Source organism: Peromyscus californicus, unplaced genomic scaffold (assembly GCF_007827085.1).
Source record: "Peromyscus californicus insignis strain IS unplaced genomic scaffold, ASM782708v3 Scaffold_3__1_contigs__length_106647218, whole genome shotgun sequence".
NCBI classification, from domain to species: domain Eukaryota; kingdom Metazoa; phylum Chordata; class Mammalia; order Rodentia; family Cricetidae; genus Peromyscus; species Peromyscus californicus.
This window is the reverse complement of record NW_026294551.1, coordinates 100,148,146-100,165,831: the sequence shown is the minus strand read 5'-3', so window position 1 is coordinate 100,165,831 and position 17,686 is coordinate 100,148,146. Positions and strand designations below refer to the sequence as shown.

The following is a 17,686-nucleotide window of genomic DNA, read 5'->3' as shown; positions in this document are numbered from 1 at the left end:
TTAGGGTGTATTTCCCACACATTACAGACCTAAACTTAAGACTCTCTAAACAAACATCCAAGTGTCCTCACATTTACCACCAACAGTACCCAAGCACGTTCCCTTAGTGCTGAAACTATTAGTGTGTGTATACATCCGTGATGTGCATGTGTAGGCATGTCTGTGGGGATGTGTTGGAGTTCAGAGGGCTATTTTGTACACTCATTTTTTTCCATCTTGATGTGGGTTCCAGGGATCACAGTCAGATCTGGCAGCCTTGTGGGGCAAGTATCCTCAACTCTGAGCTATGTCCCTGGCCAGAAACAGTTCTTTTCTAGCTTTAAGAAACAAGTACAGCCGGGCAGTGGTGGCGCACGCCTTTAATCCCAGCACTCGGGAGGCAGAGTCAGGCGGATCTCTGTGAGTTCGAGGCCAGCCTGGGCTGCCAAGTGAGTTCCAGGAGAGGCGCAAAGCTACGCAGAGAAACCCTGTCTCGAAAAACCAAAAAAAAAAAAAAAAAAAAAAAAAAAAGAAAGAAACAAGTACAGCCGGGTGTGGTGGAATATACCTTTAATCCCAGTATTTGATAGGCAGAGGCATGTGGATCTCTGAGTTCCATGCCAACCTGATCTACTTAGCGTGTTCCGAGCTAGCCAGAGTAACCTATGGAAACGGTCTCAAAAAACAGGAGACGGGTAAAGCCTGGTATGGTAGCTTAGGAGGCAGAGGTCCGAGGTCACTGTAAGTTCAAGGTTTACAAAGTGAGACTCAGAACTAAAATCACCATTTCTTCTCAACTTCCAGGAAGCAGAGAAAGGTGTGAAATTCCTAACGTTGCCACCAGTGTTACACCTGCAGCTGATGAGGTTTATGTACGACCCTCAGACGGACCAGAACATCAAGATCAACGATAGGTAACCCGAGGGGTGAGGGCTTGGGTGACCTCTGCTGTTGTCTCTGTTCTCCTTTGTTCTGTGTGTGGGTCCTCGGCTCTGGAACAGTAGAGGTGTCACCCCTCTCTCTTAGGGGTGCCACCCTGACCCCAGCCTTCTCCTGTGCGCATGGAGAGCAAAGGGCGGGTTTCCCGACTAGTCACGGAGTTTGCACTCAGCTCTTTTAATGCGGAGAGTTTGAGTAAATGTAGATTTCTACTTGTTTTTTGATATTTTTGAGGCAGGGTTTCTCTGTACTTTTGGCTGTCCTGGAACTTGCCCTGTAGACCAGGCTGGCCTGGAACTCACAGATATTTTCCTGCCCCTGCCTCCCAAGTGCTGTGATTAAAGGCATGTGCTGCCTGGCTAAATGTAGATTTTTATTTACCACAAATTAGTGTTTTTGTTTTTAGTTTCCAGAATGTGCTAGCTAGAATTTGAAGAGCGATGGAGTGTGTCTACCCCATTATAGTTTCCTTTCCATATTTTTAAGACAACAGATTTAAGGATTTAGGGATGTGATTCCATTGGTAGAGTGCTTGCCTACCATACACAGGCCCCAGGGTTCATCCAGGCATGGTGTTGCATGTCTGTAATCCAGCATAGGGCAGACGGGTGCAGATGGTAACATTAGAAATTCAAGATCATCCTTGGATACCTATCGAGCTTTTGATGAGCCTGGCCCGTGTTAACGAGCCTTTGTGAGAGTGATGATGCATGCTTTCCCTGAGTGTGTATGCACGGTTTTACCCTGATTAGTTTGAACATCAACTTTGAACAGAACAGATGGTGGCCATTCATGTTTGTGGATAGTGTGGCCGAATTAAATTATTTCCACCAACAGAGTATGTGCTCACCTGCCTGTTTCTGCACACCCCATTTTCTTCCTGTTTTTAATGGAATTGCTGCCATTGTTTTAAAAGGGTGAGATTTTTCTTAAATGTCCAGATCAGACATTTTCAGCAGATAGGGCCACAGTCCCAAGGTAGTGAGGCTGGATTCAAGCAGCCCTCGGCCACTAGACATATATTCTTTGGGGCTCTGTTCCACCTTGCATGGCTTTCCTGTGTCAAATACAGTATGTTCATATAATCTCAGGGTAAGGATCTTTTTACATACCTTTGGCTAGCTTGTTCCTTTTTTTTTTTTTTGTAAGATTTATTTATTTATTATGTATACAGCAGGCCAGAAGAGGGCACCAGATCTTACTATAGATGATTGTGAGCCACCATATGGTTGCTGGGAATTGAACTCATGACCTCTGGAAGAACAGCCAGTACTCTTAACCTCTGAGCCATCTCTCTAGCCCTCTTGTTCCTTCTTTAACACCAATGTCCTCAGTAGTACATTCCTGGATGCCTTAGGCTTACATACACCCTAGAATTGAGTTCAGTGTAAATTTGCAATAAGACAGTTGGGTAAGCTTTTGAACTTGAACCTGTTATCTGAGTATCCTGAATTTTTCTTCAATTTTAAATCGACAAAGTTTTTCTAGTAAGTAGGAGCTCCTTCAGAAGTAGCTTTGAGAGCCTTCAGAATCATCTGTAATTCATGATTAAAGACGGACAGTTAATTATAAGAATTTATTATAAAGTTCTAATTAATGGATACCATGTTTTGGATGTAAGTCAATACTGAGTTGTTTTTTTTTAATATTTTGAATAGGTTTGAGTTTCCAGAACAATTACCACTTGATGAATTTTTGCAAAAAACAGACCCTAAGGACCCTGCAAATTACATTCTCCACGCAGTCCTGGTTCACAGCGGAGATAATCATGGTGGACATTATGTGGTTTACCTAAACCCCAAAGGGGATGGCAAAGTAAGTACTGGCCTGGCCTTGGATGCCGATATTTAAGAAACATGTCTCTTCTGGTTCATGCTTCATGAAATTGCTGGATTCCTTCCCAGTCTTTGAATGTATGTTCTTTTGTGACTGAAGTTGTTTTCTTGTCTGATTTTCAACAATGTAAAGGTGAATGGTGCATTAGAATGTATACTTCTGGATTAGTAATTGTACCTCACAGAAACTCTGCCTCATGCATCTGACAAATGCTGACAGTGGTGTTCCTTGGCTGGGCAGGGAGGCTTCATTGCATCAGGCCTGTTCATCATCCAGGATCCCTGGTGTGATGCCATGTGGCAAAGGTTTTCAGAATAGATGGGTTTTTTTGTGGGGGGGGTGTTGAAGTATTTCACCATTTAAAGTAACTAATTGGACGATCATTATTAAATAATTTTAAGTCAGAAGTTTGCTACAACATTATGGAGTTACTTTTTGGTTTTTTGAGATAGGGTTTCTCTGTGTAGTTTTGTTACCTGTCCTGGATCTCACACTGTAGACCAGGCTGGCCTCGAACTCACAGAGATCCGCCTGCCTCTGCCTCCTGAGTGCTGGGATTAAAGGTGTGCACCACCGCCCGGTTGGAGTTACTTATTAAAATGTCTCATTTAATTGTACTCTGTGCCTTTAATTCTCCAAAGGGTTGGCACTATGCTAACGATTGGTCCAGAGTCAGAAGCAGGCTGTTTGAGTAGGTAACAAGCAGTACTAGTGGGCATTTGAGTTTTGAACAAGGAAGACAGAAGCACTCTGGGTGTTGTAGGAGGGTGTTGTTGAAGAATTTCTCTCTAGCTCCTGCCACCAAGTCCCGCCAGTCCCAGAGCCCACTTATAAAATAAACACATAGACTCTTAAATTATTTAAACTGTTTGGCCATTAGCTCAGACCTATCATTGTCTAGCTCTTACTCTTATATTTAGCCCATTTTTATTAATCTTTACTTTGTCACGTGGCTCGTGGCTTACCGGTATTTTATATCTTCCTTGTCCTGGCGGCGGCTCCAGCCAGTCCCTCTCTTCCTTCCTCCTTCCTCCATTCTCCTGTTAGTCCCGTCTCTCTGGCTATTGGCCAAACAGGGTTTATTTACATATAGCGATATCCACAGCAGGAGGGTGTGTTTCTCTACTAACATCTGTCTTCCTGCTTTCCTTCCAGTGGTGTAAATTTGATGATGACGTTGTATCTAGGTGTACTAAAGAAGAAGCTATTGAGCACAATTATGGGGGTCACGATGATGACCTATCTGTTCGACACTGCACAAATGCCTACATGTTAGTGTACATCAGGGAATCAAAGCTAAGTGAGTACCAGTGCCTTGTGTTATCCTTGTACTATGGCAAACTCAGAGTTCTGTAAAGAATCTCTCACTGCCTCAGTGGTTTCTTTGTCTAATACAGTACCATAAAGTATAGTGGACCCAGCCATAGTGTCTGGCCAGACTTTTTCCCCCCCTTAGTCTTTGTATCTCCATCATTCTATCCCCAAAAGCAAACTGCGTTGAGATTGTGGGCTTTGAAGTGAACACACGGTCCCAATACCTTCTACATTCCTAGGTTATCTATCTATCTATCTATCTATCTATCTATCTATCTGTTGTTTTTTCGAGACAGGGTTTCTCTGTGTAGCTTTGCGCCTTTCCTGGAACTTTGTAGCCCAGGCTGGCCTCAAACTCACAGAGACCTGCCTGCCTCTGCCTCCTGAGTGCTGGGATTAAAGGCGTTCGCCACCACCACCCGGCCCTAGGTTATTTTTTAAAGAAGTCCTAACCTGAGACTCTTGTAAGGAGGGAAAGCAGAGTCAGCACCAGGTGAAGAAGATGCATTTGTCCCGCAGGTGAAGTGTTACAAGCTGTTACCGACCATGACATTCCTCAGCAGTTGGTGGAACGGTTGCAAGAAGAGAAAAGGGTCGAGGCTCAGAAGCGGAAGGAGCGGCAGGAAGCCCATCTCTACATGCAAGTGCAGGTCAGCCTCAGGCTTGGGAGACTGCTGTGCTGACACTGCGTGCCCCGGGCCTGTGCTGTCCATTCTGGGCATTCTGGGCATCTGGTCTAACTGCAAGGGCTCACTGTAGGTGGTGAGGCGAGTGGTTGAGGCCTTTTGAGATTTGAGTGTGCTCAGGGTGACGTGTCTCACTGGTTGTAAGCTTGGCTCTGTGTGCCTTCAGATAGTCGCAGAGGACCAGTTTTGTGGCCACCAAGGAAATGACATGTACGATGAGGAGAAAGTAAAGTACACCGTGTTCAAGGTTCTGAAGAACTCCTCCCTGGCAGAGTTTGTTCAGAGCCTCTCCCAGACCATGGTGGGTATAGCTCCTCTGCTCACACCCAGGCCATTGATACCATGAGCTACCTTGGGTGGTCACTGTCTGGGCCCCGCCTGAAAAGGAGATGTTGAGCTGAGCTCCTGACTTGGCTCACAGTCTGTGAATCTCAGAACTTGCTTCCTTCAGTCCTAAAGCTAGCCTTGTAGCAGATATCAGAGAAGGGCTTGTAGAGAGAGACTGTTGGTTCCTCTGCTGCCGCCACCAGTATTTGGTAAAATAGTCTCTTAGCTGAGTGAGCCATGGTGTAGTAGTGGTCCTGGTGAGGTCAGAGGCACAAATTGTCCAAGCTGTGGGACAAATAAAGTTTTAAGTTTGAGTCAAACCCTCTTCCCTTTTACTCACAAAAGCATTAAATTGATAAAGATGGAAATATATGCTTCTTACTTTAATAAACTTTTGGATTTTTTTCAGGGGTTTCCACAAGATCAAATTCGATTATGGCCTATGCAAGCAAGGAGTAATGGAACAAAGCGACCAGCAATGTTAGATAATGAAGCCGACGGCAACAAAACAGTAAATATTGTTGGTAGATCCTGGGTGTCTCCAAGTGTGGAGCTCTGCGGGAGGCTCTGGTCCTGCACTTAGCAGCCCTGTCCCTTTGGGTTGATTCAGCAGAGCTGGACGTGCTCTACGCTACTCAATGTAGTTGTCACCCTGTCACCTAGGCCACTGCAAGCTTCTAAAACCGTCCTCTCTTTTGGAAATAGATGATTGAACTGAGTGATAATGAGAACCCTTGGACAATATTCCTAGAAACAGTTGATCCTGAGCTGGCTGCTAGTGGAGCAACGTTGCCCAAGTTTGATAAAGATCGTAAGTGCCCACAGGTGCCTGCTACTTTAGAGCACTCAGTGGCTTTGAGTTCTCAATGACCAGAGGTCTGAACCTTTATTCCTTGGAGAAAAATCTCCTGGTCCCTCCATGTTAACTCATTCAATCCCTTCCATGTTGAGGGCTTCTAAGGAAGCCACAGGAGACCAGCTCAGCTTGAGTCTCCTGCAGAGGGAGCAGACAGCAGTGGTGCTGTGGTGTCCTGGCTGCTGGCTTGTGCTCACCACTCTGGTGTGAAGGTTAGGGCAGGGTTGCAGGCATGTGTTAGGTCTCTTGGCAAATGGTTCACGTTAGGGCCACACAGCCTGTGTGAAGGAGTTCTAAAGGAGTTCTGGTTCTGCCACTAAAGAGGTGGCTGCCCCACAGATCAGGACACTCAGCTGCTAGGTATAGCCTCTGGGATACTGGTCTAGCTAGTCAGTGCTAGGTCTCAGTTTACTGCCCTGGTGTCTCCTTCCCTGTCTCCTGGTGTGCTTTACCCAGGTGTGATTTGTGGGCTGCACCCTTGCCATCACTGGGTCGGCCTCCTGAAGGATCCTTGTGTCGTTGTTACTTCTAGGACAGCTCACTGTTGGGACATCACTTACCCCAAGCTTACTTGTTAGCATTCAGACATACTCAGGGTTAAAATCCTAACAGTCTGTTCATCAACTTGTAGATGATGTAATGTTATTTTTGAAGATGTATGATCCTAAAACACGGAGCTTGAATTACTGTGGACATATCTACACACCCATATCCTGTAAAATACGTAAGTTCTGGCCGCACTTCCTTCCAGCTAGATTTTGCTCGATAAATTACTGCTGTGTATTTAACAGATTTCTTTACCCTAGGTGACTTACTCCCAGTTATGTGTGACAGAGCAGGATTTATCCAGGATACTAGCCTTATCCTCTATGAGGTTTGCTTTTTTTTTTCCCCTCTGTAATCACTGTATTGTTTCTGCTTGTGGGGATGTTGTTCTGCTTGCCTAGCAAATTAGTATTGCTTAGTCTGTAGTTCATTTAGGTTGTCTTCTGTGTGTGTTTGTGGGGGCTTTTGGGGGTGAGGGTAGGTTAAGACAGGTTTTCTGTGTCCTGTAACTTGCTCTGTAGACCAGGCTGGCTTTGAACTCAGAGAGATCCACCTGCCTCTGTCTCCCAAGTGCCCTGGATTTAGACTTGCTTATATATAGCTACTTTGGCCTCCTAATTTTATTGTCTCTACTTCCCCAAAGTGCTGGGATTGCAAGTATGTCCCAACACATACCCTGTTTCACATTTAAAAAATGGTAATTTTTACCTGTTTGGGGTTGGTGATCATTAGATACTTAGTTTTAGATTTGTTTTTCCCGCTTGTATTTTAACTTCATAAAAGTGTGCATAAGCTGGGTGTGGTCATATGAGCTTGAAGTCCTGGCTGTTTGGATGATTGCTTGAGCACAGGAATCCAGGGCCAACCTAAAGAAACAAGGAGACCCTGTCTCAAATTACAGCAAAACACACAACAGATAGATGAATAGATAGGAATGTAGAGAAAGCATAAGTAACAACAATCTGGTCATAACAGACACTCTTAAATGTAACCATTTGCTGTCTCTCCCTATAGGAAGTTAAGCCGAACTTGACAGAGAGAATTCAGGACTACGATGTATCTCTTGATAAAGCCCTTGATGAGCTGATGGATGGTGACATTATAGTGTTTCAGAAGTATGTATCTTTGACAGTTTCCATCTCCTTTGTATGCCTATCAAATGTTTTTTTAGTCAGTGCAGTCCAGCAAACATTTGTATTATGCTCTGAGCTGCAGTGGAGTGTCCTCATTCTGGACAGTAGCTAGTTACAGGTTTTGATGTTCGGGACAGTGAAGCTTAACCTTATTTAAAGTTCTCTTGGTGATAAGGTGGTGAGCACTGTAGTCTTGGAACTTGGGAGGTAGAGACTGGAGGACCCAGGAGCTACATAGCAAGTTTGAGATTATCCAGGGCTCTGTCAGAGCCTGTCTCCCAAACCCATGTTCTCTGATGTCCTACAAATGTCTGTAGGGACCAAAGTGGGTATCTTTATGGAGTAAAATACTCTGAAAACAAGGCTGGCCTTCACTGCCTGCATCCATACCTGTAGGTGTGTACCTGCGATACTAGTGTCCAGCAGCCTGATAGTGGATAAAAGCTGCAGGTGTGGACTACTAGTCAGAGCCCAGGCTGAATGCACTGTGCTACAAAGGAGCTTATTTGTAGGGAGGTGTTTGGTCCTGCAGTCACCGGGGAAGCAGCTGGTACTGAGTGCCTTGCTGTAGATCCTCCACAAGTACTGGTCTCTCTTGATTTTATTTTTATGTGTATGAATATTTTGTCTGCGCGACGTGTATACCTGCTGCCAGTGGAAGCCAGTAGTGGGTATTAAAGATCCCTTGGGACTGGAATTACAGATTATTATGAGTCATCACATGGGTGTTAGGGGTGAAGCCCAGGTACTCTGGAAATGCTCTTAACCTCTGAGCCATCTCTCCAGGCACACACTTGCCTTTTTTGTGCCTTGTTGTAGTGGTAGCTGAGGCAGACTCGTTGCAGGTTTCAAAGAGAGCACTCTGTTTTCCATTACGCTGTTGTCTAAATGATGCTGCCTTTTGCCACTCCTGATGCAGTCTGCAAAAATCTTTCCTCCCCAGGGATGACCCTGAAAACGATAACAGTGAATTACCCACTGCAAAAGAATATTTCAGAGATCTCTATCACCGTGTCGACGTCATCTTCTGTGATAAAACGATCCCCAATGACCCTGGGTTTGTGGTCACGTTATCAAATAGGATGAATTACTTTCAGGTATTGAACAGTTGTTCTTTGCTACTTCATTTGCCCTTCCTAGAAGACACATGTTTGTAAAGAAAGTGGCTAACAGCTTCATAAGGAAGACAGCACCTTGCTTGGCATGGACTTAGTTCAGACAGAGGTTGTGAGTTCCTGGCTTCTCTGGGCTCCACACACAGCAAGAAGCCTCAGAAGTTAAAATTGTTGACTTTAAAGATCCATAACACGGAGAAATGATCCATAAACACGGAGAAATGATGAATATATCTAAAGAGAGAAATACTAATTTTGATAGAACCTATCAGTATATTCACTTTTTAGCAGTCAGCATTGTGCTACATAAATATATACAGTAAAACAGGGAAAACCCTGTACAAGTAGGTCACTTCCATGGTGACACACTCAGGAATGTTGTTTTGTTATGGATGATAGTAAATTTCTAGGGAATTTTAATTCAGGCTGCCCATGTATATCACATTTCTATGGAAATACAACTAAATAACCTCAAGTTTTTTGAGCACACACCTGCCTTTCCCCAGAGTGCCAACCTCCCTTCTGGTTCTTTCTCTCCTAGGTTGCAAAGACAGTCGCACAGAGGCTCAACACAGACCCCATGCTGCTGCAGTTCTTCAAGTCTCAAGGGTAAGTGAGGCTCACTCTGGATGCTCCCTGCTTACTCCTCCCTGTGAGTGAGTTCCTCCAGACATTGTGTGGACACTTGACTAGATGCTAGGTCACCTGCGTGTATTCTTTCTTCGTTTGGAAGACCCTGAGCTGCTCAAGTAACTGTTCACCTCCTCTAGTGTTGTATTTGATTTTGGTTGACCCATCATGCTTCTTTGGGTCCAGGTCCTATGCAGCGACAGAGTCTTCTGTGTGCTCTGTCTCCTCATACACTGAGAAACTCAGGTCTGGGGGACAGAAGTGGGCTAGGTAGGTGCACAGGTTTCAGTCAGTGCACAGCTAGCTCTTTGTGTTTGTTTATTCTCAGTTGGTGTGTGTTGTAGACCAGTAAACAACTTGTTTATTCATATGCTGTTTTCTTATAGTTATAGAGATGGCCCAGGTAATCCTCTTAGACATAATTATGAAGGTACTTTAAGAGATCTTCTACAATTCTTCAAGCCAAGACAACCTAAGAAACTTTACTACCAGCAGGTATGAGTCGAAGTCAGTGTGGCCGGGTGATAGAGGGAGGAAGGTGAGTTCTCGGAGGGAGGGAGTCCGTCTGAACAGTTGTCTCTGTTTCAACAGCTTAAAATGAAGATCACGGACTTTGAGAACAGAAGGAGCTTTAAGTGTATATGGTTAAACAGCCAGTTTAGGGAAGAGGTGAGCGCTTCTTTGTAATGTCACTTTTTTCAGAGCTCTGGAACTAAAACCCACCAGAGGGAACACTCCCTCAGTGCCAGCATGTGGTGAGGCCCTGAAAGTCAGAAGTGAGAGCATACCCCAGACTAGAGCTTGAGGTGTTTCCATGGCCCCTTGGCCCAGAGCCAGGTCATGATACACAGCCAGGCTATACCCCTATGCCATATCCGTTAAAAAAAAAAAAAAAAAAAAAAAAAGATCATACTTGCCTGGTTACCAGGCCATTTTACCTTCCAGCTGTACCAGAATTGAGAAATTTGAGACCTAAATACTGTGATTTCTGTTAGTGTTGGTGAGGCTCTAACCACCAACTTACTGGTGCTGTTTCTGAGGACCAGCCCTCTGTCTCCTTATGCTGAGAACAGGAATGCTCTTAGGGTGACCCAGGATTATTTCTCAGAAACTGTTCGGATCTGTAGTCGAGTGTGGAGGAGGTGGTCCTACTACCATGAGAGAATCCACAGTTGAGGGGCTGCTAGGGTGGGTCTTTGAATGATATCTCGCCCCTCTTCCCAACTTGAACTAGTGAAGTTCTTGGGTTTGTTGTAGCAGAAATCTGTTTTCTTTAAAGCACTTGTAACACTCTTGTCATTTAGGAAATAACACTATACCCAGACAAGCATGGCTGTGTCCGGGACCTGTTAGAAGAATGTAAAAAAGCCGTGGAGCTCGGGGACAAAGCATCAGGGAGACTTAGGCAAGTATCTCCTGAGCTGCAGGAGGGTGGGGCAGCCAGCCACACTGGAACAGGATGGAAAGCCAGCAGCCCCATCCTTCTACAGTTGCTGTTTACAGAGGCCAAGCCTCTCTCTTCTTGTCTTCTTTTAACTGTAGTAAATGGGGGTGACACTGGTAGCAGAGGAACAGTGGGTTCCAAGGTGCTTGGGGGTGGGGTGGGGTCCATCCTGAGATGTAAAGCAAGGCCCCAGATTCTGCTTTTCTGAGTCTGGGCATGTTTCTATGGTTTTACCTTAGGGATGCCTCACAGACAGGTGACCTTGGGGCTGTTTGGTTCCCTAAAATGTTTTCTTGGGAATTTTAGTAGACAGCAGCCAGTACTCTGTTTACTGCTCGGCCTCTTGTATTGTACTCAATGACTGTTCTTCTATAAAAATTAATAATAAAAGTACAATACATAAAGCATAATTGAGCCACGCGTATGATCATGCCTACCCAGAGTTCCTTCTCCTGAGCATACAGACATCATCATGCCCTCCTCTTGTATCTTTACATGAGTACAAATACTTCATTGTCCCATTTTTCTTCTTTTAGGCTGCTAGAAATTGTGAGCTACAAAATTATTGGTGTACATCAAGAGGATGAACTATTAGAATGTTTATCTCCTGCAACAAGTCGAACTTTTCGAATAGAGGTAACTGTCACCTTGCTGGCCTCAGAACCAGTGGGTCTGCAGGTCATGGCCCATCTACTGGAGTGGATCCCACCATGGGCTGTATAAAGTAGCTGGAGTTGTTCCATTCATCAGTTCTCAATGAGGCTAATTTCATTCCAAGCTTTTAAAATGCTGTAACATGAAAAATACACACAGCATAGAATAATGTAGGCCCTGCTAAGTGTGCACTTGATGGTGCTGAGCACAGTGCCTTGTGCAGCCATTGGCGCCCTCCATCCCCAGAGCCTCTTCATCCCAAACTACTGTTGTCTGTTTTTGTGCTCTTGAGGGAAGTCTTGCCCACATTTGTCTCTATAATTTCCAGCCAACTGTGGTAGAGCACAGGTGTTTTTGTTTGTTTGTTTTTGTTTTTATTGCCTACATGTTTATCTGTACCACATGAATGCGGAGTCCAGAAAAGTACGACAGATCTGCTGGAGCTGGAGTTGGGGTGGTTGTGAGCCGCTGTGGGTTCTGGTCATCAAACCCTGGTCCTCTGGAAAAGCAGCAGTGGGGCTAGAGAATGGCTCAGTGGTTTGATGATCAGGACCCACAGGGACTCACAGCCGCCTGTGGTAGCACCATTGTTAGCACAGAGCTTTAATTCCAGCCCTCGGGAGGCAAAGACAGGCCAGTTTGATCTATATACCAAGGTCTAGGCCAGTCAGAACTACATAGTTAGGCCAAATATAAAAGTAAAAACATTAGTTTGGCAGCAGACAGAATGCCTTAGCTGGTAAAGGTACTCTCCCACCCAAGCTTGACGGCCTGAGTTTGATCTCCTGGACCCACACATGTTAGATGGAGAGAACTGGCTCCTGCAGGTTGTCTTCTGACCCCAGCATGCAGGCATGTGTGCAGACACACACAAATCAGTCGACAATGTGTAATTTGATAGATGGGGACTAAACAAGTCCAGGCAGAAACTCTGGGTCAGTGGTCGAGAGAGAGCTGCTGACATCTCCACAGGAACTGGAATATAAATGTTTTCGTTTCTTCCAAGAAAAGAAGTGTGGCCTTTTGGTAGAACTGTATGCCAGCAGCACACGTTACTTTAACAAGCTACTTGAGATAACGAGCTTAAATAGAAGAAGAGTTTGCAGTGACTCAGACTTTCAGGGGCTTCGTCCTGGCCAGTGTTTGTGGGTCTCTAGAGCCAGCACGTGATCTAATGGAAGCCCCTTCACTGTGTGTGTGTGTGTGTGTGTGTGTGTGTGAGAGAGAGAGAGAGAGAGAGAGAGAGAGAGAGAGAGATTGTCATCCACTCACCCCTGTCAGTTTATGGGTCATCTGGATCTAAATGGGAGTTTATCCATTGAGTGTCAGGTTAGAATTTAAATAATAATAATAACTACACTTAAAGGAAGTTTTATGTTTAAAATGTGTCTTCAGGAAATACCTTTGGACCAGGTAGACATAGATAAGGAGAACGAGATGCTAATCACAGTGGCGCATTTCCACAAAGAGGTGTTTGGGACTTTTGGAATTCCGTTTTTGCTGAGAATACACCAGGTAAGAGTTCTGTCAGAACTCCGTGTCTTTGAAAGACTTGACCTCAGCTGCTGGGGCAGGCCAGCCTGGCTTTGGCACCTACCACACAGCACTGCACGCTGGGGGATGTGCCTTTGCTGTCTGAGCACACCTGTCTTTTGTCTTCCAGGGTGAGCATTTCAGAGAAGTGATGAAGCGAATTCAGAGCCTGCTAGATATCCAGGAAAAGGAGTTTGAGAAGGTGTGTGCTCGTAGGAACCTGACTAGGCCTTAGTGGCTAGCACTTGAACCTGAGTGAGGCAGCCGAGCTGCTCTGGCAAGCAGCAGAAGATAATGGGGAGTTTTGCTCTTGTTTTCCAGTTTAAATTTGCAATTGTCATGATGGGCCGGCACCAGTACATCAACGAAGATGAGTATGAAGTGAATTTGAAGGACTTTGAGCCACAACCTGGTAAGAGGCTCTCAGCAGAGGGCCTTCATTCCAATTGTAGGTCTTGGAACCATGTGCAGCCATTGAGAGGCAGCAGCCTGGGGTTGAGTGAGTTCTCCACAGGTCAGGTCTCTGCATTTCCAAGGATTAAGGCTCTTGCTGTGCTTTAAATGGGACGGAGGTGTGGGCGATTTACTTCAACTTCCCCCTGGGACTGTGTTTTAGCCTTTGAGTTGGAATGAGGCATCTAAATAAACAGCCCCATGTCAGCTTGTGTTAATGAGCACTTCCAGGCTTCAGCTGACTGAGCAGCCATCTAAGGTGGAGACTGGTTCTGGTGGTAGCCAAGAACCTGGAGTCTTAATGGTTTGTTCTTTGTCCCTGCCAGGTAACATGTCTCATCCTCGGCCTTGGCTAGGGCTCGACCACTTCAACAAAGCCCCAAAGAGGAGTCGCTACACTTACCTTGAAAAGGCAATTAAAATCCACAACTGACTTCCTTCCCGTGTCCAAGGCGAGGGACAGCTCGTGGGTGTGTGCCCTTTTTAACAGCCGTAGAACTTTGGTACACGTGCACTCTAGCCGAAGTCTCCAGCAAGAGGATTTGCTGCTGATGTTAATTTTATTTTGTTGAGGCTGTTCAGTTTGGCTTCTCTGTATCTATTGACTGCCCTTTTTGAGCAAAATGAAGGTGTTTTTATAAAGCTTGGATGCCAATGAGAGTTATTTTATGGTAACCACAATGCAAGGCAACCATCAGCATCATGGGAGAAGAGGTTCCTAGGATGCGAGTCCCTGGCAGAGGTGTCTGGTTGGCGCAGGCAGCCTGGCCCCCTGCCCGGGTCCTGCACAGCTCTGCAGCTAGAGCTAGGCAGGCCGACTTCTTCCTTCAGTTAGACTGTCAGTGACCTGTGTGCATCTGTAAAGGCAGACCAGAGAAACAACCCTACTCAAAAGCACTCTCCTTCACTGTGTGCGTTGCTGGCCCTTCCTGGGGTTCCTCTCCTCAGCTGCCTGGGCTCTTTTCAGTAAACGTCTCACTTGGTCAGCCCGTGCTGACAGCTGGGGTCTTTTTATACACTGAGAACACTGTCCAGTACAATTAAGGTTTACTCTGTTGCCTCTGGGCAAATGGAATGATCTGAGCAGGCGAAAGAGTGACTCTAGGTTCTGTGAGGACGGAGTGCACGGGCGGGCGCAGAGGAGAGCCAGTTAGCAAGAGCGCATGCTCGCTAGTGGATAGTAAGCTGTTGACTTTGTAAAAAAGATAAAATAAGAAAAAAAGGAAAAAAAGGAAAATGAAATTGTATATTTAATGAATGAAACCTGTACAATTTGCCCCTGGGAGGAGGTCATTTTCTGTTGGGTGAGTGCAAGTGACCTTGGCCGACTTGGACACTCTGTGCGGAGCTTTATTTCAGTCCTTTCGTTTCCCTTTTTGTTGGAGCTAATGCCAGCTGCGTGTCTATAGTTTTGAGTGCGAATAGAGTCAGCAAGCCACACTTCTCCCTCCCCCCAATACTTCTGTTTGTTTCTGTAGCAGCAGTGTACACCAACTCAACTGTATATTGCCTTTTTGCTGGAAAATGTTGTATGTTGAATAAAATTTTCTATAAAAATGATAATCCAGTGAGTGCTGTGGAAGCTGAGGATGAGTACTCTTCCTGGAAACAGGCCTGGGAGCCTTGCATTGAGTCAGGGTTTCAGCCGCCATGTATTTTTCTCAGCTGTTGGATTTTTCCATTGGGTGGCAGTTTTTGTCTTGCCCTGCAGGCCTAGAACTTGCTATGTAGACCAGGCTGGTCTTGAACTCAGAGATCCACCTGCCTCTGCCTCCCAAATGCTGGGCTTAAAGGTGTGACCCCCCCAGCCCTGGCTTCAGTTTGGTTTTGGCCTCTGACATCTGAGCTTGAGAAACAAGGTTTTTGTAAGGTATAGTGGCAGGCACAGGCCTCTGATCCTAGCAGTCAGGAAGTGGAGGTAGGAGTATCGAATCAGCCTGTGCTACATAGATCCTGTCAAGAGTTCAGGATGTGGCTAATGGTAGAGACTTGTCTAGTGTGTGCATCCCCCTGGGCTTCATCCCCCAGATCTAAGGAAAATGCAAGAGTCCTCAGCCGGGGCCCATGCACATACTCAGTGACTGGGGAAATTGGAGGTCTCTGGAGGAGGTCCCCAGGGGAGGGTACCTCTGGCCTGGTTCTGAGCCACCTGCACCCTGGCTTCCTTTTTCCTTTTGCACTATGAATTGTGTGCCTTCCAATAACCTGTGTTGTACAGATCAGTGGGATAAAGAGCAGATCATGGGGGACCCTGTAGGCCTTGATCCTACTGGGCCCTTTGGCCTTGCGCAAATGAGAAGTTACTGGCAGGTATAGGCAAGGCAATGAGGACTGCTCACCCAATGTTGGCCTTTGAACTCCAAGGTGTTCCTGTTGGAGGGCTTGTTGGGGGTTGGCCAGTCTTAGGTACCCACGATTTCTATTCTCCCTTAAATATTAAATGACTATTTTTCAAAGAACTTCTTGTAGTGTTTCTTGTGTGCTGCATTCATTTTTTCACTCACTCCCAGCTCCCAAAATACTGAGTCTTGAGTTCATTTACCTGACTTAGGGTGGGGAAGGTAGAAGAAGACATTTTAAAATTTATGGAACAGTTGTCTTCCAGCCTGCTCACTTTAATCCCCTGAAGATGCCGGCTCCTTCTGCTCTGTGGCATGTGGCTTTTGATGTAGGGGAGTCCTCACCCACAGTGGTGGCCAGAGTGTGACCTTAGGGCTTGCAGCCATGGTGGCCCTGTGTTTCTGCTCAGGATTGTGAAGCTGATGTGTTTGTTCGGGCTTGTGATCCCAGCACTAAAGAAGTAGAAGCAGGAAGATCAGGAGTTCAAAGCCATGCGTGGCTGCATAGCAGATTCTGGGATAGCCTGAGTTACTTGAGACCCAGTCTAAAATTACAGGAACTTAACCCTGAAGGTACATTGTCTGCTAGGGTTGTCTTCATTCAACAGCACATCCTTGCCTTGTGGCATTAAGGCAGTGGTACCAGGTTTCCCTGGGGCTCCTTGGGGACCCCCCTCTGACAGTAATGAGGCCTTCAAGAGTGAGCCAGCTGCCCTTGTGATCAGAGTATCTGGCAAGGAGTAAGGTGAGGATCCCATCGTTGCTAACCAGCTGTTTTTGTTAGGAAAACAAGCAGTTACATTGATCAGAATGATTGTTAGTCCCTGACCGGGGTGTGGGAGGGTATCTCAGATGTAAGACTAGTCTAGGCCACAGAGTGACCCACTGTCTCAGTAAACACTAAGTCTGGTATGTACCACGTGGGGTAAGGCGTGGCCCTGGGATGGGAGCCTGTGGAGGCTGATTCTGCCCCTTGGTCCCAGAGCCTTGCAGCCCAACAAAGTCAACTCCCTGCTTGGGATTCAGGCTCTTATCTGCAGTGACCTGGCTGAAGAGTCTGAGTGGAGGAAGTTTTAGCATCAGGCTGTATGAAATTGTCAACATGGGATGTGTGGAGACATTTTTCTAGTGGATTAGGATTGTGGCACTGAATCCTGGGGCTGGCAATCCCACAAAATATCTGGTGGTTAACATTGGTACCTTTTTGAGCCACAGGTGATCTTTGTGGTGGTCTTCAGTGTCACAACCCAACCCTGACAGTCTCGTAAGTGGGTAGGGTTGGGTTCCTAGAGCTTTTTTGCCACAGGTTTCTACAGGGCTTTCCAGCACCCTGGCTGGAAGGGAAATACCCTAGCACCGAGGGAAGGCTCTAGCAGCCTCTGAAGGGAGAAGAAGGTGACCAGGGACAAAGCCAGGTGTTTTTGTAGGAACTAGGGCTGTCTCTGGGTGTGCACCCTTATATGGTATAACCTGGGCTCTGCCAGGCTGTTTACCCTTTGCTGCCGGGCTGAAGCTATGGTAGAGGCTCTGTGTCCACTCTTCACAGCATAGTTTCCGGCTGCCTGTGGCTGCTAATCAGTTCCCAAGGAACTGGGCAGTCACTTGATCACGTGTGCCTCCTGTGTTAGCACAGCTCTAGTCCAGTTTTCTCACCCTGTGACAATCAGAAGGAAACCCTAAGAGTTCATTTCCTGGGCAGAAAAAAAGCTCCATCAAGACCGAGTCTCTTCATGACCTTTAGTCTTGGTGGACATGGGTGGTTGTGTGCTGCTGATTTGTGAGTGTGACCTGCAAGCTGGGGTCCCCCATCCTTTCAGAACATTCTAGGGGCAAAGTTGTGTAGGTATGAGAGGTAGTCTGCCCCTTCCAAGGATCACAGACATGTGCTGCTGGCTGGATGTT

At 46.1% G+C, this 17,686-nt stretch overlaps 1 protein-coding gene across 2 annotated transcripts in view; it reads left to right on the top strand.

Annotated features, from left to right (window-relative positions):
* Window positions 1-15,008, top strand: part of Usp7 (ubiquitin specific peptidase 7) — a 53,345-nt gene extending 38,337 nt beyond the window's left edge. For both annotated transcript variants that reach the window (XM_052759432.1, XM_052759434.1), the window contains exons 12-31: window positions 784-893; window positions 2,577-2,733; window positions 3,910-4,054; window positions 4,588-4,718; window positions 4,921-5,055; window positions 5,491-5,592; window positions 5,787-5,892; window positions 6,569-6,661; window positions 6,744-6,811; window positions 7,498-7,598; window positions 8,560-8,713; window positions 9,273-9,340; window positions 9,748-9,856; window positions 9,953-10,030; window positions 10,666-10,766; window positions 11,342-11,441; window positions 12,855-12,974; window positions 13,123-13,194; window positions 13,314-13,404; window positions 13,772-15,008. In XM_052759432.1, coding sequence (XP_052615392.1) covers window positions 784-893; window positions 2,577-2,733; window positions 3,910-4,054; window positions 4,588-4,718; window positions 4,921-5,055; window positions 5,491-5,592; window positions 5,787-5,892; window positions 6,569-6,661; window positions 6,744-6,811; window positions 7,498-7,598; window positions 8,560-8,713; window positions 9,273-9,340; window positions 9,748-9,856; window positions 9,953-10,030; window positions 10,666-10,766; window positions 11,342-11,441; window positions 12,855-12,974; window positions 13,123-13,194; window positions 13,314-13,404; window positions 13,772-13,878 — 2,148 coding nt within the window. In that variant the 3' untranslated portion in view covers window positions 13,879-15,008. The remainder of the gene's footprint in view (window positions 1-783; window positions 894-2,576; window positions 2,734-3,909; window positions 4,055-4,587; window positions 4,719-4,920; window positions 5,056-5,490; window positions 5,593-5,786; window positions 5,893-6,568; window positions 6,662-6,743; window positions 6,812-7,497; window positions 7,599-8,559; window positions 8,714-9,272; window positions 9,341-9,747; window positions 9,857-9,952; window positions 10,031-10,665; window positions 10,767-11,341; window positions 11,442-12,854; window positions 12,975-13,122; window positions 13,195-13,313; window positions 13,405-13,771) is intronic.
* Window positions 15,009-17,686: the final 2,678 nt, after the last annotated feature.